This window comes from Neolamprologus brichardi, chromosome 14, assembly GCF_056152115.1.
Source record: "Neolamprologus brichardi isolate AB-2024 chromosome 14, ASM5615211v1, whole genome shotgun sequence".
Taxonomy (NCBI): Eukaryota; Metazoa; Chordata; class Actinopteri; order Cichliformes; family Cichlidae; genus Neolamprologus; species Neolamprologus brichardi.
The window spans coordinates 1,132,641-1,157,991 of NC_142117.1; the positions used below are offsets into that span (position 1 = coordinate 1,132,641).

Below are 25,351 nucleotides of genomic sequence, written 5' to 3' on the forward strand. Positions count from 1 at the left end.
CTAACTAGCAAACCAGCTAACTGCACCCACAAGCTGCGACTGCGTCTTTCTAACAAGAGCGTCAGACACTCAGACTGGGTTTTTTTGTGGATGATGATTTATTCTCACACTGATCGTTCATGATGATGCTGCCATCCACCCACTGCTCCTAGCAGTGTTGCCAACTCTTCAGTAAGGAAATTTGCTATTGGCTGTCCTAAAAGTTGCTGGAAGTTGCTAAATGACGTCATCGCCTAATTTGGATAAATGGTCATGCTAATGTAATTGTAACGTACATTGTAGGAGAGAAAAATAACATCGTGGAAGCGACATAATGTGAGTAAAAAACGTCCTGGAATGCATTTAAATAAATAAATCATAGTTCTGTCTGTAACTATTACAACACTCTCACCACATTTGTTAACAATTCTCTCAACAAATGTGTTTTTCCTCATTCTTTGTTATCCAGCTGAGACTTTGGGTATAAATGTGTCATAAACAGGAGAAAGCAGTGCAGGTTCAATGTAATCAAACCTCAGACTGAGATCAAAATCATCACCTGTCCCAGATACCACATCAGCACCAGAACCATGATGTGTTTACTCACATTTAAAAAGGTCGAGGTCAGTGTGAATGGACTGTTGTCATTGGTCTGAATGTGCCTCTATAAACATGTGCTCTTCATTAGTGATGTTTTCCTAATGAACAGAAAATGAGACTTAATAAAATCCTTCTGACTGTTGTTGGAGCAGGTTGGGTCCTGAGTTTGAGTCCCCCACTGCACCACAGGGGCTTCTAGCTTTGTTTCACAGTGTGTAGAACAACAAATAAAACCAAATCACAAAAAGCTTCAAGTCAAAAACGCATCAAACTTTGAGGGTTTTTCCCAAGGATGAGGAAGCAGACTCGGCCACAAACAGCTGGATATATGAATGGTTACCACAGCAACCACAGCAGTGTGCTCTCAGTATATTTAGTTGTATAAAGGTGTTTGTGGTGTGTTGCAGCTGAAACAGCCTCATGTATGTTGACACAGGGAGAAAATAGTGTGAGAACACTGTTCACAGCAGTCACAGCTCGCTGCCTTCAACAGTCTCTTCCTTCCTTGTTTGGATGTCACTGATATCATCTTCTGCTCTCACACTGACCACCTGTTGAAGCTAACATGCTAACATGGAAGCAGCAGGTATGCCACCTGTGGCAGCTGAGGTCACGTGATCTGAGTGTTTGAACCACGTGTTGGAGCAGCATTTCCAAACATCTGCACTTCAGAAGCTCCAAAGTGTGGAAACGTCACTGTGGAGCGTCTCATCCCTATCTAAGAGATTTTCTTGCCTCTGCAAAGCTAAGCTTGCAAACAGCACCATAGTTTGTCAATCCCAACCAATCAGAGCGCTACTTATGTCACGCCACATGAGTCGTGTGTTTACCTCTTTGATTAGCACCCAAAGAACTAAAGAAAGGCTAAAAGGACGTTCAGCCAATCAAATCCCTCCTAGGAACAGGAAGTCTAGAGAGGAAATGGAGCAGAGAAGGAGAATCACCAGTTTAAATGTCTGAGTTTTAAACTGGTGTCCCTCTAAAGAGGCTTTTATTGACTCTGTTTTCTTTACAGCTTTTTTCACCATTTAAACTGTTTAATATCAGATTTAGAAATAACTTTTGGACAGTTGTTGTACATTTCCACTAAAATGTGACACAAATAATGACTTTCTGACTTTACTCTGGACTAATCTAACGACTCAGCCTGGCTATGTTGGACTTGGTGTGGAAGCAGCTCCCAGTTTGAGTTCAGGAGACACACACTCTCTACTTTGAAGATCAGCTTCAAACTTTCCTTTTTGATAAAGCTTATAGTTCGAGCTGGATCAGGTGACCCTGAACCATCCCTTAGTTATGCTGCTATAGGCTCAGGCTGTTGATGATGCTCTGCTTTCTTCTCCACTCTTTTCACTCCTGATGCTTTTATATGTCACGACTGTCCTTAACTTTTGTGTCTCTCTGAGCTCATCTCTTCTCTTTCCCCTCACCCTGCAACCAGTCATGGTAGATTTTTTTGAAGCTGAGCTTTCATATATGATGAATTGCTCTCTTCAGTTGGGTGTCTTCCCTGCTGCCTTTAAAACGGCAGTGGTGAGGCCCCTTTTGGATTGTAATGATTTTAATAACTACAGACCTGTATCCAACTCACCATTTTTAAGTAAAACTTTAGAAAAACTTGTTTTTACTCAGATTAATGACTTTCTGAATGATAGACAGATTTTCAGTGGTATGGTCCTCGTCTGTGGAACAGTCTGCCGGAGGAGCTCAGGGCCGCAGAGAACGTACATGTTTTTAAGAACAGGCTCAAAACCACCTTTTTAATTTAGCTTTTACTTAACGTTTATTTATTTTATTCTTATTTATTCTATCCTGTTATTCTATTTATATTATTAATTTAGGTTTTACCTAATATTTATTGATTTTATTCTTATTCATTTTTTATCTTCTTACTCTATTTATATTTATACTGTATCCCATTCTTATTTATTTTATTTATTTTATACTGTATATACTCTTATTAGGTCATATCGCCAGTGTTTCCTCGGAGGGGGCTCTCTGCACCGCGGTTGTGATCGACCGTGGCTGCTGGGGCTCTGTGGGTCTTCTCAACCTGGCTGGGGGGCTTCTTTGCCTCCCTCCTGCTGTGTGCCCAGCCTGGAGGTCCCTGTGCAGACGGCTCCCCGTGATAGTATTTCCTCACCTGGCTCACGTGTGCCCAGCCCAATTTTACTCTTTAAGAATGTGTGTGTGTGTGTGCGTGTGTGTGTGTGCGTGTGTGTGGTTGGTGGGGGGGGGGGATGATATGTATCCATGAACGTTTATATTAATAAGAGTGTGGGGAGTGAGTTGGAGGGCGGGGTGGGGTGGGCCGCTTTTAACCATGTAAAGCACTTTGTGCTACATCTTTGTATGAAAAGTGTTTTATAAACAAAGATTGATTGATTGATTGATAGATTCTCCTCCTGGAGCCTGTTTTCACTGGGAGGATCTTTGTGTCAAAGGGAGTTCTTCCTTCCCACCATCACCAAGTGCTGCTCACAGTGGATTGTCTGGTTTTTGGGGCTTTCTCTCTAATATTGGAAGCTGTTACCTTACACTGTTAAACAGCTTCAGACGACTGTTGTTGTCTGTTGGGAATTGTCACTTTTAACTAAAGTTACATTGAATGGATGTAAATGGATAGATGTTATTGTGACAAACAGAAAATGATCTTTAAAAGACTGATTGTTGTTTTGTGTGTCTGCAGTCTGTCAGGCTGTCTGATCACAGAGGAAGGCTGTACTTCTCTGGCCTCAGCTCTGAGCTCCAACCCCTCCCATCTGAGAGAGCTGGACCTGAGCTACAATCATCCAGGTCCCTCAGGAATTAAGCTGCTGTCGTCTGGACTTAGGAATCCAGGCTGGAGACTGGAAACTCTCAGGTATGGAGAGAATGTCTGATAGAGGAGGACGAGCTGGAAACATTTCCTGTGTCCTTCACTCACTTCCTGTTTGTTTCCTGCAGATGAGACATGAACAATGACACATGCAGGAATATTTTCAGGGACAGACACACTAGTCTAGCTGGATAGTATGTAGGGGGTCTCCATGGAGTCTGTTTGCAGGAACATTAATGATAACTGATAAGTCATGTTGAGAGTTTCATTAAAAGTAGACCTACAGTTAGGTCCATAAATATTTGGACAGAGACAACATTATGTAACTTTAAATACACTTTATTAGGTCACCGGTTTACCTGAGATAGTGATCAGTGTACCTAATAAAGTGTCAGCCATGTGTATGTTTCCCATGCTGTATGTCCACAGTAACAGTGACAGTCAGTGACACTGACAGAAGGATGAAACAAGCCTTGAATCATTTCAGTCTTTGTGTGTGTTAAAGAGGCAGACAGGAGCAGCTAACATTTGGAAATGGAAGCTTAAATACTGGAAACTCTACATTTATAGCTGAATTCACAATAAATTTGTTCTCAAGTGCACATTTAGCAGCTAATGCTAATACCGTTTTCCCTTGCTTCCTACAACTTGAGCAGCTATTGCTAAGTAGGCCACTTTGCTCTGCTAAGGATTTGTGTGAGCATGATGGAACCTCTGATAAGCTAATGCTGGTAAGCTAATGCTGTTTATGGGCCCTGTTAGAATAAATATTTCATTCTCATTCTGTTGTTTGAGAACAATATTAACATCTCACATCATTATAACAAAAGAGAAAAGGGTATTAGCGTTAGCTACTAATGCTCCTTCACCTCAAATTAGCTTTAGCGGCTAATGGGAGCCTACTTAGCATTAACTCCTCACTAATATAATGCTAATTTACATCAAATTAGCATTAGCTGCTCATTGTTATAAGGAAAGAGAAAACGGTATTAGCATTAGTTGCCAATGCTTATTCACCTAAAATTAGCATTAGCCACTAATGGTAGCCTATTTAGCATAAACGTCTTAGTGCTAAATGAAGTTAATTAATGCTAAATAGGCTTAACTGAAAGTAGCGTTAGCATTAGCTGCTGATATTGTTAAAAAGTAATAAAAAGTAAGATAAAACATTGCTAGCAGTAGCGGATAAAGCTAACACACATCAAATTAGCATGACCTAATAATGGCAGCCTTCTTAGCATTAGCTGCTCACATTGTTATAATGTAAGGGAAAAGAGTTAGCATTAACGGATGATGCTAATTCAAATTAGAAAATATGGTATTAGCATGACAATTTGGATTATCCAATTAACCTATCCCCACAACAAATTGTCACTATGTGTGAATGTGCGAATGAATGTGAGTGTGAATGGTTGTCTGTCCCTGTGTGTTGGCCCTGCGACAGACTGGCGACCTGTCCAGGGTGTACCCCGCCTCTCGCCCTATGGCAGCTGGGATAGGCTCTAGCGCCCCCGCGACCCTGAAAAGGATAAGCGGAAGTGAATGGATGGATGGATGGATGGATGGTATTAGCATTAGCTGCTAATGGTTATTCACCTAAAATTAGAATTGGCGTCCTTATTTAGCATTACCTCTTCACATCGCAGAGGAAAAGTTAAAATTGAATGAAAAATAGTGTTCACATTAGCTACTCATATTGTTAAAAAGTACGAAAAAACATTGTTAGCATAAGCGGATAATGCTAATTCACCTCAAATTAGTATTAGCTAATAACGGCAACCTACTTAGCATTAGCTGGTCACATTGTTATAAAGCAAGAAAATATGGTATTAGCATTAGCTGCCAATTCCTATTCACCTAAAATTGGCATTAGCTGCTAATGGCAGTCTACTTAGCATTAACTCCGCACTAATATAATGCTAATTCACATCAAATTAAAATTAGCTGCTAGCATTAGCCTACCTAGCACTAGCTGCTCAGATTGTTAAAAGGGAAGAGAAAACAATATTAGCATTAGCTGGTAATAATTATTCACCTCTAATTAGAATTAGCCGCTAATGGCAGCATACTTAGCATTAACTCCTCACATCGTTATAATGCAAATTATGCTAACTCGCTTTAAATTAGCATTGGTAAATTGCCTGTATTTGTATAGCGCTTTTCTAGTCCCTAAGGACCCCAAAGCGCTTTACACAACCAGTCACACACAGGTGATGGCAAGCTACATTGTAGCCACAGCCACCCTGGGGCACACTGACAGAGGCAAGGCTGCCGGACACTGGCGCCACCGGGCCCTCTGACCACCACCAGTAGGAAACAGGTGAAGTGTCTTGCCCAAAGACACAACGGCCGAGACTGTCCAAGGGGTCGAACCGGCAACCTTCTGATTACAAGGCGAACTCCCAACTCTTGAGCCAGGATCGCCCCTAGTATTAGGATTAGCTAATAACAGCAGTCTATTTAGCAGTAGCTGCTCACATTGTTATAAAGCAAAGGAAAACGATATGAGCATTAGGTTCTAATGCGTATTTGCCTTAAATTAGACGTAGGTGCTAATGGCGGCCTACTTAGCATTAGCAGCTCAGATTGTTGTAATGCTAGGGTAAAGAGTGTAAGCATTAGCCGTTCACATTGTAAAAAAGTAAGTGTTAGCATGCACACACACCTTAAGGTCATGAGAGAGGTCGTACTGTCTCTTACTGATTTATGGTTTAGGAGGACACCTACTCTGTGTCTGGTTAAGTATAAGAGCCCTTTGTTAGGGTGACCGCTGGACTCTTAGCACCAGCTTTGTGGAGTCTTCACAGGGTCACATCTGGAACACACACACACACACATACCTACAGTATGCACAGACTGGTACTCTTTGTTCATACCTGTGTAAGACGTCATATGTTAATGAACTTATGCATATTCATGTAACCTCAATAAAGAGCAGTGTTACGAGGGAGCAGATGAGAGCGACTGAGGTCAAGTGAAGGAACGGCGCTGTCACAGTTCTCTCCCTCATGAATTGTCTGGTTCCAGCGGTGGGTCTGTGCTAGACGACCCATCACCAGCTTTTTCCAGCTTTTTACACTGGTTACCAGTACATCGTAGAATCCACTTCCAGATCTTGTTGTTTGTCTTTAAATCTCTGAGTGATTGGCTCCATCTTATCTCTCTTTAACAAAATAATCCAAGTCGAGCCCTCAGGTCTGCAGATAAGTAGCTTCTGACCAGAACTAGACGTAAAAACAGAGGTGAGCTTTATCGATCGCTGCAGCCAAACTCTGGAACAGTCGCCCTTCACATCAGGTCGTCACCAACACTTGACATTTTTAAAACCCGGTTGGAAACACATTTGTACTCTGTAGCTTTCAATTCTGACGAGTCTTTATAGTAATTACTGTGTATGTTTCCTATTTTCTCTCTACTCTGTGCAGCACTTTGGCTCAACCTGTTTTTAAATGTGCTGATAAATAAATGTAGATTTCTTTGAATAAAACAGTGGAGCCGAGCTTTGAGCTCAGTGTGTAACAGTGTGTGTATGAGAGCCATGTAATGTCCATGTGTGCATGCTGACTGTGCTGCTCTGACCCCCCTCCTCCTTTCAGGGTGGAGCCTGCTGGAGTCCGATGGTTGAGACCAGGTCTGAGGAAGTGTAAGTGTTTTTTTAATGGGATTCATGAAAACAAAGCAGCACACATTCAACCATCTTCATCATGTCAGGAGTCATCATCAAAGTGTCAATCAATGAACAGATGATGGATCAATAACTGCAGCTGGATTGTGTTTGTTCTCTCCATCAGATTCCTGTCAACTCACAATCGACACAAACACAGTGAACACAAACCTCCAACTGTCTGACAACAACAGGAAGGTGACACGTGTGGAGGAGGTTCAGTCATATCCTGATCATCCAGACAGATTTGATGTTTATTATCAGCTGCTGTGTAGAGATGGTCTGACTGGTCGCTGTTACTGGGAGGTCGAGTGGAGAGGAAGAGTTGATATATCAGTGAGTTACAGAAGCATCAGAAGGAAAGGAGACAGTGATGACTGTTTGTTTGGATGGAATGATCAGTCCTGGAGTCTGATCTGCTCTGATGATGGTCCTCGTTCTGTCTGGCACAATAACAGACTAACATCCATCTCCTCCTCCTCCTCCTCCTCCTCCTCTGTCTCTAACAGAGCAGCAGTGTATGTGGACTGTCCTGCTGGCACTCTGTCCTTCTACAGAGTCTCCTCTGACACTCTGATCCACCTCCACACCTTCAACACCACATTCACTCAAACTCTTTATCCTGGGTTTATGTTAGACTGGACTCGTGGTTGCTCAGTGTCCCTGTGCTGAGTGGGGTGTAAAGAGTGTCTCCTGTTACAGAAACACTCTGACTGTTGAACAGATAGTTCAGTCTGTACATGTCTGTCTCTTTCACTCACAAACACGTTTTCAGATTCATGGATTCAATCAGTTGATGTTTGAAACTCTTCTAAATGATTCCTTGTAAACTTCTTCCTCTTCAGTCACAAACAAACAGGAAGTGATGTCACATGTGTTCCTGTCCACACAGCAGAATGAGTCTATTGCTGACAGTGATGTACAAACAGAGTGAGCATTTCTGAGGCCCAAAATAAACTGAGTAGTTCACTGAATGAACAATGGACTGTGAGCTCAGTTCCTTCATCATTAGTATGGATTATATATGTATATGTATTATATTAGTATCATATATATCAGGTGCTGCTGCTGCTGGTTTCAGTCATTGTGCAAATGTGCTGTTTGTAAGGTTGTAAAGCTGCAGTCAGCTGAGACTGAAGAAGTCACCTGATCAGTGAGCAAACGTTTGTGAAAACGTCCAGATGAACAGAATCAACCTTTTGGGATCAGCCAGCAATGCAGCATCATTGTTGTTCAGGTTCAGAGGTTTGCAGGAATGAACTGATGACCAGAAACAGCTGCAAAGTCCAATAAAATACCAGCTGGAGTTCAGCTGCATTTGAAGAAGTCATAGAAAAGTAAGGATGGCAAAGGGCGATGTTTTCTTCCAAAGAACTGAAAAGATGGTCGACGCCTCATTAGAAGAATAATCTGGACATTTGTGAGGAACTCTAACCAAGAAAGCAACACAAGAAAGCAACGTCAAACAGATCCAACAGACAGTTTCCATGACTGGAAGTGTTGAGTGTAAAAATGCTACATTGCATTATTGCATCCTCTCACCACAGGAGGTGCTGTTGGCACCACTGATTGCTGATCAGCTGTTCTCTGATGATCTGATTGATACTGTGAATAACGGGACTCACTGAACTCTGTGACACAGTGAAGATTACAGAGTTTAACTTCAACATCTGACTGACGTCACACAGACAGAAGGATGAACCAGTGAGGCACAGAACACAGTTACTGGAGATACTGGATCAGCTCCATGTGAACCTCTGATGGAGAAGCTGCTGAGCCAGAGAAACATCAGGACATGACAGGCAGCTGCACTTATCTAACAACATGTAGCAGAGCTGATCTATGTTAGAGGATCTATCACAGCAGCTGAAGCCAAAGTCCAACACTGGATAGCAGCTGAGCCTGTGCTGAGTGTAGTGTTACAGGAAAAGGGCAGAAACACTGACACTGGTAGCTCACAGTGATGCTGACTGGGGCACAGAGCTGAATGATGCAGCATCAGGACACTGTTTCAGTCTGACTGACAGAGAAACCTGTAGCTGTATCTACATGTGAGGCAGAGGCTACACAAGCAGCTTTCTATGTTTCACAGTGACTGAGATCTTCAGTGGGGGTGGACATGCTCCTGTACAGACCTCTGAGGAGAACCAAGGTGCAGTCAAAGAGTCCAGTCTGTCCTCACAGATGTGAACATGTGGTTTCATCAGGTCTGCTGTCAGCTAGCAGGCTCACATCAGAATCACTGTTCCTGAAAAACACAGTCTGTGTGACATCATCAGTCAGCTGATCGTCCCAGATCTGAATGGTTTCTGTCTCTACTGAGGAGGTCAGAGAATATCACTGAGGTGTGGATCAGGTCTGAGTGAGCTGTGGAGGGACAGCTTTAAACAGTCCACAGGTCTCACGTCCTGCTCAGTCTGGTAGCAGATACCTCGTATTGTTCCAGATGTGCTGACATCACCAGCAGCAGCAGCACAGCTGTGTGATACGATGGATCTCAGTTATTGGCTTAATAAAGCTTAACAAAAAGGATATAAATGAATAAAAGATAACAATGAATAACCTGGTTATTCAAATAGCATCCTCCCAACAGCTCCTCAAAGTAACTCACACTTAGACTCTGCTTTAGTTTCACTTTCACAAGCACGCTCTGCAAAAGCCTGCGCTTCCTGTCTACTTTGGCACAGAGTGTACTCAGAGTTAAGCCTTTCTTTTATAATGCAATGTAATCTGCATATAAACATTTAAGATTATAGATTTAACTCAACAGTTTAAAGTGGTTATAACTGCACCTGTAATAAAAGTTAATTGGGTGCCAATATGTTTAAACATCTGAATACAATATCAATGCTGTAGATTATGTTATTAATGGTATTAATGCAATGGTAATGATGATTGTTAAGGTGAATTGTTAAATGTTTGTCATTTTTATGTTACCATTTGTACATTGTTTTAAGGAATTCTTTCTGTCCTCCCCTCCCCAGATCCTTAAGATTCTGGGAGGGGGGCAGTAGTGTTTTTAATCACAGGAACATCCTTGTGAAGGTCTGTTTGATGTTGGTAAACTTGCTCCCCTTTGTATGGCTTCACTGTGTTATCTAGGGTGTGGGGGAGACTACCCTCTTTATGACCAAGGATGTTCCTGTGCTTTTATGTTATATGACCCTTTGATCAGCAGTATACACACACACACACACACACACACACACACACACACACACACACACACACACACACACACACACACAGTGCCTTGTCTTTGTAACCAAGGGGGGTTACAAAGACAAGGCACTGTCAATGATGATGTCAATGATGACCATGAACAATAGCAGTGAAATATTTCTCTGATCTCCACAAGTCCTACAGAAGCACTTAATGCTAACAGGAAGTCATTTATTAAGGTGGAATAACACAGAGACACAACCACTCACAGTTAACCTGACCCCACTAACTGCATGTGTTGGGACTGTGGGAGGAAGCCGGAGTACCGGAGAGGACGCACACAAACACGGGAGAACATGAAGCTCAGCACTGAAACAAAGATGGTGGATTTGACCTCAGGACCAGGTGCGTAATTTCCAGGGGGGTTACGGGGGTCATGACCCCCCAATAATCAGATGAGCCAATATAATTTCATCATTCCAGTTTATAAAATTATGAATTATCATGAGTTTCTTTAATCATTTCAATTATTATCAGCAAAATAGTTTCATGTTTAATCATCTAGTAATGTAACCCCGCCTCCTCCGCCGCGTACTTGGTATTACCCAACCGGCTTTCTCTACCAAACCTTCACTGTTTGCTGTGTTTGTTAGCGCAGTCGCTGGTGCCAGAGACTGCCAGTGACTTCAGTCTGAGGGTTTGAAGTTTCCATGTCTGTGTGATGTGTGGTGTGAAGGCTGCTGGTTAAACTGGGACTCACTGTTTAAAGCACTGAGTGCTCATAGAGAGATGCTCCATGAGTCCCAGTACAGACTACAAACATGGTGGAAACTTAGCTTTGATATCCACACACTCTGCACGTCTGTGAGTAACTGTGATGAAGATGTGCAGAGATCTGTGTACAAACAGGAGAAAGACTGTAAAGACTCTGTGCTTCTAACAGCCTCTGTTAACATATGTGAGGCTGTTTGTTGTTGTTGCCATGGAGCTTTTCACTGTTTGGGTCAGCAGGTCATGTGATCAGGTTTGTTCTGTGAAAGCTGGACGATGGTTCAGTGTCAGGGTTTGTTTGCATTCATCAATAAATATCTAAATAAATCAAAGACTCCATGTTTTTTCTTTCATCATGTGACCTCTGCTCATCCATCTCTGTGTGTATCAGGATACATTTAGTTCATAATACACAGAAAAATCAGAGTTATTACCTGTAATAAATGTGAAAGTAAAGATTCCTGCAGTGATAACCAGGCAGGACTGAAACACATCCAAGCTGTCACCACGGTAACAGCACCGTCCATCCACAGGTGAGGGGAGGAGCAAAAAGAGGGACTTTCACCATACATACATACACCACAGTTGACAGGTAACCCTATTGGAGTCGCCATAGTGACTAGAGATGGCACGATACCACTTTTTTATGTCCGATACCGATATCATAAATCTGGATATCTGCCGATACCGATATGAATCCGATATAGTGTTTTTAATCAATAAAACTGTTTTTTTAATATCTTGCTGCATTTTGCCTCAGTTCATACTCAAGTTTAAAAAAACAAAAACACTAAAGCTATTCTGTTAGACCTGTATGCAAAAAAATTTCATAGTTCAGCAACACTGATCAATCTAATAAACTTAAACCTGCTCCATCCTCCCTATTCTGGTATTTTAAAGAGTACTTGGCGTAAATATTAAGCAAACTGACTAACAGGGTCCAACTCCCAGTAACAAAAAAAAAAAAATAGGGAACCACCCCCCACCTCATGATGCTTAATCGACGTAATCAACCTTAATTAACCATCAAAATTTCCCAGAGGAACCCACCCGAGGGATGAATAAAGTTTTATCTAATCTAATCTAATCTAATCTAATTTGATGCAGTGTGGGGAAAAAATGCACATAAATAAATTATTTTTCAAGAAATATTAAAAAGATTTAACATCTTTCTTCAACAGAACTGCAGACTGCACAGATGGTACCTTCCCAAAGGAAAAAGTACGATAGCTTACTAGGTGTCAATGGAAAATTGTACTTAGTAGTCAGTATAATCTTTTAATAATATAAGTTTGCATATGGTAGTGATAGGATGTGCGATCCTTAATTGTCTGCAAAAGCTTTGCGTGCATTCCAGAGTGCTCTGGCGTTCACCCCCACATCCTAGGAGCACGGGAAAGGTCGTACCTTGTCTTATTGTTTTACGGTAGGATTAACGTAGCTATGTCAGTTTTAGTCTAAGTGCCTTTTTTACATATAGATGAACTGTTGGATTTTCCAGACCAGCAGGTTAAGGGAAGTCGTTTATGGAGTCACACTCTGACACACACACATACATATACACCTCCACATTCCAATGTAAGGAACAAGCACCCACTGATGTATAAATAAAGACCAGGGCAGTCTCTCAGCGCGAGTCTCTGAGCCTCACTCTTGTGCGTGCGCTCTGGTGACTGCCCTTGCTAGCAAGAAAAATGTGTGTTTCTCTGATTCTCAGCTGAAGAAGTGTTTTAGAATACATCTCTTGACATTATTTGGTCCTTCATAGCCGGATCAGAAAACATCAGAACTTATCTGTGACTCTGTTCCAGGATCCAGCACTGATTCCTGACGCCGTGGGGAGCCAGCACCGAAGTCTGTGCACAGCCCTCTTAGACGAGGAGAGAGCCCCAGGACGTGAATTCGGGTCTGGGCCGGTGGCCTGGTCCACGGCGGTGGGATTCAGTCTGATGATCCGAACCACCAGTGAGACGTCCGAGGGTGAGAAACACTATTTTGGTATATAAAACGGCGGCAAAGGTTTAAAGTAACGTGATAAAATAGGTTTAAGTTCGCCTAGTCTAGAAGCCTCGGTGGGAAAAAGTAAACAAAGCTGGGGCATAGAAGCAGAACCGAGAACGTGTGGACATAGCCTAAATCTAACTGGGCTACGTCCACACGTACCCGGGTATTTTTGAAAACGCAGATTTTTCTATGCGTTTGCACCTTTCGTCCACACGTAAACGGCGTTTTTTGTCACTGAAAACTGAGATTTTTAAAAACTCCGGCCAGGGTGGATATTTTTGAAAACTCCGTTTACGTGTGGACGAGAAAAACGCAGAAAATGCAGCGTCAAAGGTGTGCGCCTTTTTTGACGTCACACTGTACGCCAGTGGTTCCCAAACTTTTTTTGCTGGGCCCCCCTTGTTTCACAAGTAAAATGTTCGCGCCCCAACACATCCTCCAACCACACACACCCATATTTTGCTCCATTGCAGTTTATTTCACACCTGAAACATTTAGTAAACAATTAAGCAAATACAAGTAATCTGCAATAAATGACAGGTAGTAAGAAAATAAACTACTAAGTATTTTACGCTACGTCCACACCTACACGGGTATTTTTGAAAACGCAGCTGTTTCGTCCACACGTAAACAGCGTTTCGAATCACAGAAAAGGGAGATTTTTTAAAACTCCTTTTTTGCGTTTACGTGTGGACGAGGAATACAGAGTTCCTCACTCAACGTCAAAGGTATGTGCCTTTTTTCACGTCACGCTGCGCGCCACGTTATTATTATTATTTATTATTATTACATATGACCCCCTATGAGCAGCACTTTGGCGACAGTGGGAAGGATAAACTCCCTTTTAACAGGAAGAAACCTCCGGCAGAACCAGGCTCAGGGAGGGGCGGGGCCATCTGCTGTGATTGGTTGGTGAGAGAAGGAACAGTGTAAGTATTAAGGGTGCAAAATGAAGACAAACTGCTGCAGCACTATTTCTCATCTGCAGTGAAGGTGAAGCACAGCTGTGCGACTCGTCGGCCTGTCGACTAAATCAGTCTGCAGGCGCGGTGAGAGTCTGACTGTGGCTCAGCTTTGGAGCTAAGTGGGACATAAACACGCTGAGGTCTGCTCGCTCAGATCATACACTGACATATAAACTGCAGTGGAACAAACAAATAAAATCACTGAACATCCTTTAAGAAAGAAACAGAAATCATGTCCCAAAAGTCGTGACGACGCACCACCGACACACAGCTGAGACGCTGATGTGGGTGAAAAGAAACTAAATGAGCCTATTAAAGGTTTACTGTGTCCAGCTCAAGCACAGGCTGTGACATCATCAACGACAGCTGATGAGCAGCTCTGTGGAAATCAAAAATACTGTTTTATGTCCGGTTTTTATAGATTCAGCTACAGAAATGAGAACTAATGATGTTTTTGTGACAAGCTGCTAGCAACAAGGTGCCTACACAATCAGTGCCAAGTTGTCTGTTATTTGTAATACAGTAATATACACATGTATGTAAAGAAGGTTTGACTTCTCTCCCGTGAGTCCTGGACTAACGTGAGCAGTACAGGTGACGCGTGGAGCTTCTCCTCACCTGGTTGGTGGGATCCCAGGGAACAGACAGAGGCTCCTCCCCCTGCGTGCGGGAAATGATGTACTTCCTAAACACAGTTACAGGAATCAGGATGATGGCACTGTGGGTCTGTGCAGCTGCACAACAAAAGCTGATGTAAACGCAGAGACTTTAGGGGCTGTTTGGAGACATGTACCTGTCCAGCCTGATCTTTTTCCTGGCTGTTGCCTCCTGAAACCTCCTTTGTCCTTCCTGTAAATGAGAGACACACAGGCAGAGGGCACCAGTGTGTAACACAGCAGGCAGATTCCCAGCACCAGTTCATGACCAGTACACCGATCTGTGCTACAAACTGAGTGGAGTGTTATTACTCGGTGTTTGTTGGTGCTGATAACGATCTACGACTACAGCGAGCGCCCTTCAGCCTGTAACGACACCATGGTCGCTCCATCAGACGGGTTTATGACTGATAACATGATTTGAAGTTCACAGCTCTGATCTTTGCTCAGCCTTCGGCTTAATGGTTAATCGAGTGTTTCTGCACCTTCTGTTTATGATACTCATGTTTTATTCTACAGGACGATCTCCACAAACTGCTTCACCACAGTGTGAATGAAGCTGACACCAACTGTCAATCTACTGCTCCACCCTTTTTAACAACACCACCAGCACACACTCGCTAACGAGCCGTTTGTGAGCGTTAGCTTAACTCACCAGGGGTTCAAGTCGTATCCGTGGTAATGTGCGTGGCTTCCCGCCATCATCGAGCACCTCAAAGGTCATGAAGGCGGAGTTTATGTGTCGGTTAGGCCCCTCCTCGTGGTAGGCCTCCGCACGCACGCCCACCTCCATGCTGCAGTAAGGACACGTGTCAGTTCTCTGTCTGCTGCACAGCTGCAGCGCTGAGCCAGTGTTCTGGGATACCTGTTTCTGAAGGCGTTGTTCACGATCGCCTTCAGCAGCAATCTGTCTCCAACCTGAGAAGGTCCTCTGAAGGTGAACATGTCGATGGCTCGAAGGGTGGGATGAGCCTGAGACAGACGACTGCAAGCAAAGAGCACAGAGACAATAGGCCACGACCTCCCACGCGCTCGCCGTGTTCAGGTTACTCATACAGATACAGCTGGACAGATCCTTTAATCTGCACCAGCACTGAACTACACTGATCACAATATGGAGGTCAAAGGTCACAATGATGCATCCTATTTTTAGGTAAAAGTATGAAGGAAAGAAGTGTTTGTGACTGTACCTGGCAGCGATTGTAGCTACATTCACCATCCAGGCCATGATCTGCCCTCCAAATGTGTTTACCTGGGATTCAAACACACCTCATGCATGATCTGACAGTCATGTCTCAGCGGTACGATGACACACTGATGCACTGAACAGTCACATATATGTGCACATGTAAAACAGCTGGGCCTCATTTACAAACCTGTGTGTAGGATCCATACGCGCTGATCCACACAGGTGTGCACACGGGTGTTCACTGTTCATAGACATAAACTACACCTTTCTTGGCTGCTACTTCAAAGCACATTGTGCGCTGTCTGTCCTGCGTGCTGCACAACAACATTCAGTATTTAGTATTTACTGCTGTTTACACTTAGCTAGATTAATGTGATGGTGTTGTGTTTAGTATGTTGCTCTGTTTTTTTTGCTTGTTTTCTCTTCTTTCTCTTTTTATGTTTCCTTTCTCACTGTCCCTCTCCCCTTCTGTTTTTCTTTCTTTCTCCCTTTCCTATCCCTCAGTCATGTCTGTCTCGTCTGTAACAACTGAAAATAAAATAAAATAAATAATAACAACAAAGGTCGATCAAATGGACCAATACGGCAAAGCTGTGATGATCCACTTGGTAAAGTAAATCCATTGGGTCTCCTTGTTGGTCTTCAGACAACAGATCTGGCAAAGAAACCAAAACCAAATCGCTCTGACAGCAGCCGTCAGCGCCTCAGTTCACGCTCAGATGTAGTCAGTGTTTGGAGGCCATGAGCTGATGTTTTGAACCAAAAAAGGAGTAAAAGAAATAAAACCCTCCTGCATCTCTATGGAACGCCAGGACTGCATAATGAATGAATTAAATACACCATTAAATAATTAATTAAATGTGGCAATAATTAATTAAAATGTGAAATACATAAATAATTAATTAAAATGGGAAATAATTAATGAAATAAATAGTTATGACACATTTAATTAATTAATTATTGACACATTTAATTAATTATTTATTGACACATTTAATTAATTATTTAATGATATATTTATTTCATTTTGGCAGTCCTGGCTCTCACCATGAAATAATTTTATCTGTCAGCCTCACCCATCAAACTCAGGGGGCGGGGCTAACGCTGATCGACTCAAAACCATTGCTTTGGCCTGGTGGCCATTGTTTTTAGCACACAACAACCAGCATGTGGAAACTAACAGAACTGAACTTTGAAAAACCCTGTTTGTGCACTGCAAAAATGGCTAGTCTATATTTAGGAAAAAAATACTACATATGATACAAAAAGCACTGAAAACAAGTGAAATCATCTGTCCATGCAGCAAGTTTATTTTACTTAATAAGAAATCTTGAAATAAGATTTTTTAATCCAGAAATAAAAGAACACATTTGAGAATTGAAGAGGGTTAAAATAAGCTTTAAAAATCTGAATTTAAGATAAAATTACCTGATATCAAGTCCCAAAAGTAAGTTAAATATGCTAAATTACAGTCTTTTTTTATGTTTTGAATTCTTACTTGCAGCAAATGAATGCACTGCAGCGAAAAAAATAGTTCTAATACTATGAAAAACTACTCAATATTAGTGAAGTATGATTAATTTGTTTCTTGATTCAGGTTGGCTTATCTTAAAATAGAGCCGAATCGATATTAAATCCAAGCAAAAAAACCTTATAACAGACCTTTTTCCTAGAATACTCCTTGGCTTCTACTGAAATCACAACCAGGACAAGAGTGATATATGTCAACATTTATTTCTCTCATGAGAACAAAACCCTTTTTTTTTTTAAACAATATAGGGCTGCTGCACAATCCCTAAAAGTCTAAATCAACCCTTTAAAAGGCCTAAATAGAGGGAAAAAATTACATTTTTGGCCTTAAACTTTTGTGACAGTCACATAGTCTCACAATGTTGTAAATAATGGCATTACTGACTTAAAACTTTACATGCCTCAGGTAAAGTGTCACTAAGAAAAAAAAACAACAACTTTCATTTGTAAAGCGTTATAAGTAAAGCCGTTTCTCAGGCAAATTAGGAACAAAGTTGTACAAACGTACTACAAAACTAAACAAACTGCAAATGACCTGATAAAATCCTGCTTGGTATTCACCTATTTTTCAAAGAACGACTTCCACTCAGCTATTGCTTTCTTATATGCACAAGTGGCATCTTGATCATGGATGGCATCAGTGATTACCTCAGTTTGTATGACAGAGAGGACCGTTGCAACACATTTCGGGTATGTTAAGTGCAAGGTGTAGTAATATGCCATCAACACCAACATTCCTTCCCAGAAATCCTCCAAGGGGAGAGTGGTCACTGGTATGTTTCCTACAGCAACAATGCTGGTTGTTCCATCAAAAAGGACTGGGGAGGAGAGAGGCCGCTTCTCCAGGTATAGCATTGCATCTTCACCCTGCTAGAAAAGCACAAAAAAGGACAAATTCTTCAAGATTTTAAATGAAAATTTCAATAAAAGCTCGTCTGGCCTCAAACTCCAGGTCCAAAATTTGAGCAACGTCACTTTGGTTGGGTTTTGCATTGGGTTTCCTGTACATGTTGTTCAAGGTTTTGTAATGTCTTGCCTGCATCTTCAGGCTGTCATGGTCTGCTAGGGAAAGACATGGTGTAACTAGACTTCACAAAATCCAGATTTTTCTAATCAGTCATTTCTAGTAAGGTTGAATGGTTGTTTTTAAGTATAATATTTATGAGAATTAATGTTTAGGTTAAATATGTTTGAGTAATGAACTGACCCTGTATGTCCTGGTCATTTCCCTTTGTGTCCTTCTCATATAATGATCATGGATTTATGTTAATTGTTAGTTTGAACAGAATCAAATATTAAAACGAAAGTTTAAGATGCCCGTGAATAAAACTGTGGTGAAAACAAGGTAAAGGTTGTTTACTGTGTACATCGTTCACATCAGTGTGAACAGTGATTATGAGCTGATGGATAAAAATCTTTTAGGTAATTTGATTTATGACAGAAACACTGTGATAAGGCCTGATAGATGTGACCAGCATGAGGATTTACATGTGTAAATAATCAGCACTGAGTAACACCCATTACAACACAAAGTGTTAAAATACTTACTATGGCTAACTGGCAAACTGGAATGAGGGATCTATCATATGTTGATTTTACACACCAACTTGAGTTAGTGCCAAACCACTATGATTTATGGAATAAACACTTAGAACGGGGTTCATTGCTGCAACCATATTTTGGAAAGAGCTGTAAGAGGAACCACAGTCAGACTGAGAGGTAGATAAGGGTGATGGTGGACTTACCAACAACATCATCTGGAGGTGCAGTTGAAGGACCTATATCAGCCCTGGGTGCAGAGCATGAGACTGACTTGGATAATAGTGGTAAATCCAGTGTAGTATTGTTTGACTTAGTTGGTACAGTGGAGGGTAGCGGCAATTGGGATTCTTTCTCTGAGGAAAAAACAGAAGATGAACAGGATGTAATAACAGGGAATAGCTAGAAAGTTAAGGAAAATACTCAACACTGTATAAATCTTGTGATGCACTCTGAACAGAAAACTGAGGGCAGGTGGTCTCTTTGAAGTTTTAGATGTCCAAAAGTCATTAGTACAGCAGACCAAAGTACACACCTGCATTTGAGTTGTCCTCGCTGAGGTCATCATTGCTCTCAAGAAGTATGGTATAGTCACTTGAACCACTTGCTTCACCACTTAGGTCACCTTCAGTCCCATTGTCTGTGTCATCTGAGCTGAAAAGAGTCTTCCTGGGCCTGCCTCGTTGCGGCATGGAGCCCTGCCTCTTCCTTGGAGACTTCATATTTTGGAGTCGTTTGTACAGTTTGGTGTAGATGGTCAGCTGTGGTAAAATAATATATATTTGTACATCCTTTTATTATCTCACTCAATTTTAGATATTGTAGTGGGTAGAGAATGACTTACGTATGGCATGTGTGTGTCAGCATCACATAACATGGGGTAATAGTCGACAATCTTCTGTGACATTGCTCTCATTTCGAGTTTGGAGGGGTATGTTACTTCTTTCCCCATGGGACTAGCACGGAGGATTGCAACCATGCTGGTGACTGTGTTCCTTACAAGTCTGCAACAGAGCTCCTTCGACATCTTACAGTCCTTTTCCTTTCCACTGTGGAGCAATGCAAAGTACTGACTGCGCACCATGTCCAACTCTGAATCTGTATACAGCACATAATCTGGTGGGTCTGGCATTTTCATTTTTTTGTCAGCAGTGTAGGAAATGGGAGTGGAAGTTTGAGGCTGACATTGTGACACATCAAAGCCTAAGGGGTTACTCTCGCTTCGATGGAAAGTGTTGGCATCTTGGTCAGTACTCTTAAACTATAACAGTTGTGGGATATAAACAAAAATACACAATTAGGCAAATTAATGCTAGACAATATGGACAGTAATCATCTTCTTAGTGGTATAATGTGTATTTACCTTTTGGCTGATGAAATCCCAAATCTTCTTTCTACGGAAGAAATTTTCATGGCCCGGAAAAAGATCCTTTAGGTCATCCCGGGTAAAGCTTCTCAAAGTTTCCTCATCAATATTCGCAGCTGTAAAAGAGAAAAACAACTTCAAAAGTGATATTTATTTCTCTTTTCCTGGGTGTGGCTTATTACATATTGAGGTCATTTTTTGTCAATAAATGTATTTTAGCAATAAGTAATAATAACAGGATAAAATGTCAAACTTAAAACAGTTTATCAAATATTTGGGAATGCAATAAAACTATTTTTGGCTGTCTTCAAGAATGATGTTCCAAGTCTATTTTGGCAAAGACAGCTCAAGGCTATAATGTGGATAAAGTTCAGAGTAGAGTACAATCCTAGCTCCAAGTTTCAGAAATGATGCTAACAGATGCTAAGGCTGCTTAGCTAACGTACCAAAATAACTGAAAAATAAGACTTACCCTGCAACACAGACAGTATGGCATCGTTAAACTTGTCCATGCCATGACAGCAGTTCTCTAGTTCGGTTCCAAAGCCTCCACTCACAGTACCTGGAAATATCCTACGGCTTAAATAAGATAATCTAGCTAAAGTTAACACATTAGCTAGATTGCTAACTAGCAGCCCTCACAAAACACGACTTTATCTTAATAACACCGTTGTACCATAGTATTTTTCAAATCAACTTAATGTTACCAACCTTAAATTACTGTTCGCTTTGTTTAGATAAATAATTTTGATCTTCGTAACGATCCTGATGGTTAACAAAGCAGGGGAAAAGATTTTGTCCCGCGTGAAAGTAACGTCACGACAGGAACTGAGGCATGCAGAAAATTATTTATATTTAATTTTTTTTAAGTAAAAAAAAAAGAAAATAAAAATAAAAATTCAGTCTTAAACACGTATTGCCTAAAAATAAATACAACTGATGTAATTTAAACCTGAAAAATCGGATAATTAAGGATACATATACTTTTAAAATTGCCTACCTTTCCCATGGTCCCACACTCTCATCTGTGGCCTTCAGTGGAGAGCGGTAAAGTAAAGCTGCATTGCTACAGCACGAAAACAGTTCACCATGGCGCTCTGGAGATGTATGATCTGTTTTATCTTTGTTTCTTTAACTCTGAAGGTGCTCCTTAGCCGCATAAATGCAGCTCATGGTCGAAGGCAGGATTTTTGGGTTTACTGTGGAATAGATGGCTGTGAACAAGATTTCAGAGTTTTTAACTCATTCTTTCGCCACATTAAACGGACGCACCCTCTGTATTTGACGAATGGAAGCCCACCAAGAGGATGGAGGATCCCCCCAACATCCCACAATTTAGGATCGGAAGATTTTGGTGTTTCAGTGTTTGCCAACTGTAGTACTGCAACAACAACCAGCACCGTGGAAATATCAAGTGGTGGATCTTTGCCTGAAGTACAGGAGCCTCAGGTTGTTGACAGCCCGATCACGGTAAGTGTTAAACTAAATAAATTCTAGTGTGGCTTCTGATGACAAATTTAGTCATGTCTAACTCCTCGTATTTGGTCCTATATTACTTTTAATCCTTTTCTCCATTTTTAATCAAGAGAAATTTAACGAGATCTCGCGATATTATACCGCTAGATATTGTTCTTCAAACTGTTACAAGCGATTTCCACTATGGTTGGATTTTAAATCACCAGGATGAAATTGAAAATAAATAAACAGAATAGCAGTTCAGTGTAAATAGTAAAGGCTATGCTGCAGCCGGAGCAGGCACACACTCTGCGGCTGGCATGTCTCCTGGTGAAGTTTGCATCAAAGACACTCAGCGCGTTTAAATCGTTCAATGTGGCAGCAATTTGGGTATCTCGTAGGAATTATAAGTGGTGAATACAGTTTTAGGTAAGACACAGAGTATTTGGAAGCACTGTAAAAAAAAAAATCTGTTGGCCAGAAATACTGCCAAAACATGGATAAGAATGATTTTCTTGAAAATTAAATAAATTAATAAATGCATGCAATAAAATATATCCATATACTAATACTAACATAAGTTCTAAGTGCAAATCTAAATTACGTGATTTAAAAATACATAAATAATTTAATAAATACAACAAACATGTAAAGAAACTAATATCGAAGTGCAAACAAAAATTCATTATTTAAAAAGATAAAATCTCATTCTCATGAATCCAGTCCCTAGCCTCCTCAAAAAAATGGACAACCCCTTTTTTATTGTTTCTTTGTCTTTGATTTCTTTTCCATTTCTTTTTTCTTTATTCTAAAGAATGAATATTATATTATCTTATATTATATTGAATATTCACTGTAACACTAATCACTGTCATGCACTTTGTTTTTTAATGGACCAATCGTTAGGTGTAACTGATTATACCTGTTATGTAAGAATTTCTATAATTGGCCAGGAGTTTGGAGTAACTTTGTTTTTCTGCTCTAAAGGAAGAAGCTGTTGCTACAACATCCTTTACCAGACACGATATTACCAGATCTGCTGCAGCTTTTGCTATCAGTGTTCAAGAACAGTGCCACTTATCACAGGTATGTTATAGTCTTAATGGATCAATACATTATATAAGGCAATCAATGTCTTACTTGTTCATAATAGAATTCAGAATTTTTTTTTAATATAAATGCAGAATAAGTTACTTTTGTTTCAAATGTTTTCACAGAGAACGGCCAAACATATCATCTCAGGAGTGCAACAGTATCAGGCTGTTCTTTTGGATACGCTCAAGGAAAGAATGAAGACAGTGTTTGAAGATCATGCCGAGGGAACCACTCAGCTTCAAGATGATAATTTGCAGTGTCACCAAATACAGTTTTAATATTTTTTTAGCTGAGAATGTAGTGGTTTAATCTTCATGTGTCTGGTCGGTTTGTCAAGACTGAAATCAGTAGGCTATTACTGAAATACACGTGCTATTTCATAAACTATGATATAAATAGGGAGGTCCTACTAACATGTTTAGTTTTAAAGGACACCTTCCTGCCTTTAGTCTCATTCATGAGCAATATTAGTTTTCTTCTAACATCCAGAAGTCTGCACCATGTGTTTCATAGTTTGTAACAAACCTTTGACAGTTAAACATAACATGACCGAAAAAGCAAAAAAATAAATAAATGAATAAAAAGAGAGAGAGAGAAAAAAAATCACATAAATTATATGTTAACCTCATTTATTTTTAGTTAAGTAAACTCTAAAAATTCTAACAGATCGCTGGTGCTTAGAATAAGTATTAAAAAACAGATGATATAATATTTCTGTCCAGGTTGCAGTCTGCATTATGAACATGTAGTTGGAAACTCTGCTCCTCTCGGTGGAAATGCGCCTTCTCTTTCCTCTTTGTATAAAAACATTTTAAAAGTCAGTTTGATCTCAAAATTCACTGTTAAATCCAAAACACACCAGATAAAGAAAAGCGAATAGTTCAGTCAATGACTACCGCCCAGTAGCACTCACCCCCATCATCACTAAGTGCTTAGAGCAGCTGGTCCTAGCACACTTCAAATCCTGTCTCCCCCCCACCCTGGACCCCCACCAATTCGCATACCGCCAGAACAGGAGCACAGAGGATGCAGTCTCCATCGCACTGCACTCTGTCCTCTCACACCTGGACAACAACAACACATACGCCAGAATGCTGTTTATAGACTTCAGTTCAGCATTCAATACAATCCTCCCCTCACAACTCATCAGGAAACTGACAGACCTGGGCATCAGTTCCCTCATCTGCAAATGGTTACTGGACTTCCTGACCAACCGCCCCCAACATGTCCGGCTGGATAACCACTGCTCATCTACAATCACAATGAACACCGGTGTACCACAAGGCTGTGTGATGAGCCCTTTCCTCTACTCCCTCTTCACCCATGACTGCAGACCTGCTGATGGTTCCAACACCATCATTAAGTTTGCAGATGACACCACGGTGATTGGCCTCATCAGTGACAACGATGAGGCCGCCTACAAGGAGGAGGTGGATTGTCTGGCTGAGTGGTGCAACAGAAACAACCTGCTGCTTAACACAGAGAAGACCAAGGAGCTCATCGTGGACTACAGAAGGAATGCTGACCCACATCCACCCATCCACATTAAGGGGACGGCTGTGGAGCGTGTGAGCAGCTTCAAGTTCCTGGGAGTCCACATCTCCGAGGATCTCATCTGGACGACCAACTGCTCCAAGCTGGTCAAGAAGGCTCACCAGCGCCTCTTCTTCTTGAGGACTCTGAGGAAAAACCACCTGTCCTCAGACATCCTGGTGAACTTCTATCGCTGCAGCATCGAGAGCATCCTGACCAACTGTATAACAGTCTGGTAGGGGAACTGCTCTGCCTCAGACCGGAAGGCGTTGCAGAGGGTCGTGAAAACTGCCCAGCGCATCGCCGGAGCACCACTTCCTGCCATAAAAGACATCTACAGGAAGCGGTGTCTGAAAAGGGCTGGGAAAATCATCAAAGACCCCAGTCACCCATCACATAGACTCTTCACCCTCCTGCCCTCTAGGAGGCGCTACAGGAGCCTCCGGACTAAGACCACCAGGTACCAGAACAGCTTCTTCCCCACAGCTGTCAGACTCCTGAACTCTACCTCCTGACATCTGACCCACGTTAAACTCATGGACTGGACATACACACACCCACAACCACCTACACACACACACAATGGACAACCGTACCCTCAAACACACAATAATAACATGGACTGAACCACCATTCACAATCACTAGCCCTTTATATACCTCTCTAGAAATTATCCACATATCTCACTGATCTTAACTACACTACTGTATAGTTCTGTGTAAATAATCATACGATAATTTTTAATCCTACAACTGTTTATAACTTGCATAGTTCACATTTCTGTATAACTGTATATCTCAGATTTCTGTATAGTTTTTTTTAATTTCATATTTATATCCTGTTCATAGCCTGTACTCACTACAGCCTGTACATACTTATAGTTATAGAATATTCATAACATACTTCATACCGTGTACATTATAACATACCATAATAGACCCATTTCTGTAATATACTTACATATCTATATTATTGCTAATATATATTGTAATATATCTATATCACTAAAGCACTTCTGGATGGAT

General features: G+C 41.2%; 4 protein-coding genes across 6 annotated transcripts in view; 2 read left to right on the plus strand and 2 right to left on the minus strand.

Annotated features, from left to right (window-relative positions):
* LOC148098680 (protein NLRC3-like) overlaps positions 1-25,351 on the plus strand; it is a 321,437-nt gene that overhangs the window by 8,546 nt on the left and 287,540 nt on the right. The window contains exons 3-5 of one of the 3 annotated variants that reach the window (XM_087850569.1): positions 3,269-3,442; positions 6,994-7,040; positions 7,189-8,384. The exons of 1 other annotated variant lie outside the window; for it this stretch is intronic. In XM_087850569.1, coding sequence (XP_087706695.1) covers positions 3,269-3,442; positions 6,994-7,040; positions 7,189-7,733 — 766 coding nt within the window. In that variant the 3' untranslated portion in view covers positions 7,734-8,384. Of the gene's footprint in view, positions 1-3,268; positions 3,443-6,993; positions 7,041-7,188; positions 8,385-25,351 lie in introns of those variants that run through there. One more of the 3 variants, XM_087850560.1, reaches the window with a different exon arrangement.
* On the minus strand, positions 14,540-16,008 carry LOC148098681 (acyl-coenzyme A thioesterase 11-like). Its single transcript, XM_087850596.1, has 5 exons — positions 15,810-16,008; positions 15,485-15,604; positions 15,275-15,413; positions 14,757-14,812; positions 14,540-14,648 (listed from the first exon to the last, which is right to left on the minus strand). The coding sequence occupies exons 1-5, from the start codon at positions 15,845-15,847 to the stop codon at positions 14,540-14,542; spliced, it is 462 nt and encodes a 153-aa protein (XP_087706722.1). The 5' UTR covers positions 15,848-16,008.
* Positions 18,246-21,020, minus strand: LOC148098682 (uncharacterized). The gene is made up of 7 exons (XM_087851385.1): positions 20,955-21,020; positions 20,716-20,822; positions 20,241-20,359; positions 19,722-20,138; positions 19,413-19,638; positions 19,084-19,233; positions 18,246-18,400 (listed from the first exon to the last, which is right to left on the minus strand). Exons 2-7 carry the CDS (start codon positions 20,753-20,755, stop codon positions 18,246-18,248), a joined length of 1,107 nt encoding a protein of 368 aa, XP_087707511.1. The 5' UTR covers positions 20,756-20,822; positions 20,955-21,020.
* LOC148098683 (uncharacterized) lies at positions 21,333-23,071 on the plus strand. The gene is made up of 3 exons (XM_087851386.1): positions 21,333-21,713; positions 22,686-22,784; positions 22,916-23,071. The coding sequence occupies exons 1-3, from the start codon at positions 21,333-21,335 to the stop codon at positions 23,069-23,071; spliced, it is 636 nt and encodes a 211-aa protein (XP_087707512.1).

Excerpts from the sequence above, each read along its gene's own strand:
- LOC148098682 (XM_087851385.1), bottom strand. The coding sequence starts at position 20,755 with ATGGACAAGTTTAACGATGCCATACTGTCTGTGTTGCAGG. Across the intron at positions 20,360-20,715 it reads CATACTGTCTGTGTTGCAGG|CTGCGAATATTGATGAGGAA; the intron begins GTAAGTCTTATT and ends TCTCTTTTACAG. Across the intron at positions 18,401-19,083 it reads ACCTCCAGATGATGTTGTTG|CAGACCATGACAGCCTGAAG; the intron begins GTAAGTCCACCA and ends GTCTTTCCCTAG.
- LOC148098683 (XM_087851386.1), top strand. The coding sequence starts at position 21,333 with ATGGCGCTCTGGAGATGTATGATCTGTTTTATCTTTGTTTCTTTAACT. Across the intron at positions 21,714-22,685 it reads TTGTTGACAGCCCGATCACG|GAAGAAGCTGTTGCTACAAC; the intron begins GTAAGTGTTAAA and ends TCTGCTCTAAAG. Across the intron at positions 22,785-22,915 it reads AACAGTGCCACTTATCACAG|AGAACGGCCAAACATATCAT; the intron begins GTATGTTATAGT and ends ATGTTTTCACAG.
- LOC148098681 (XM_087850596.1), bottom strand. The coding sequence starts at position 15,847 with ATGGCCTGGATGGTGAATGTAGCTACAATCGCTGCCAG. Across the intron at positions 15,605-15,809 it reads GTAGCTACAATCGCTGCCAG|TCGTCTGTCTCAGGCTCATC; the intron begins GTACAGTCACAA and ends CTTTGCTTGCAG. Across the intron at positions 14,813-15,274 it reads GGATACGACTTGAACCCCTG|GAAGGACAAAGGAGGTTTCA; the intron begins GTGAGTTAAGCT and ends TCTCATTTACAG.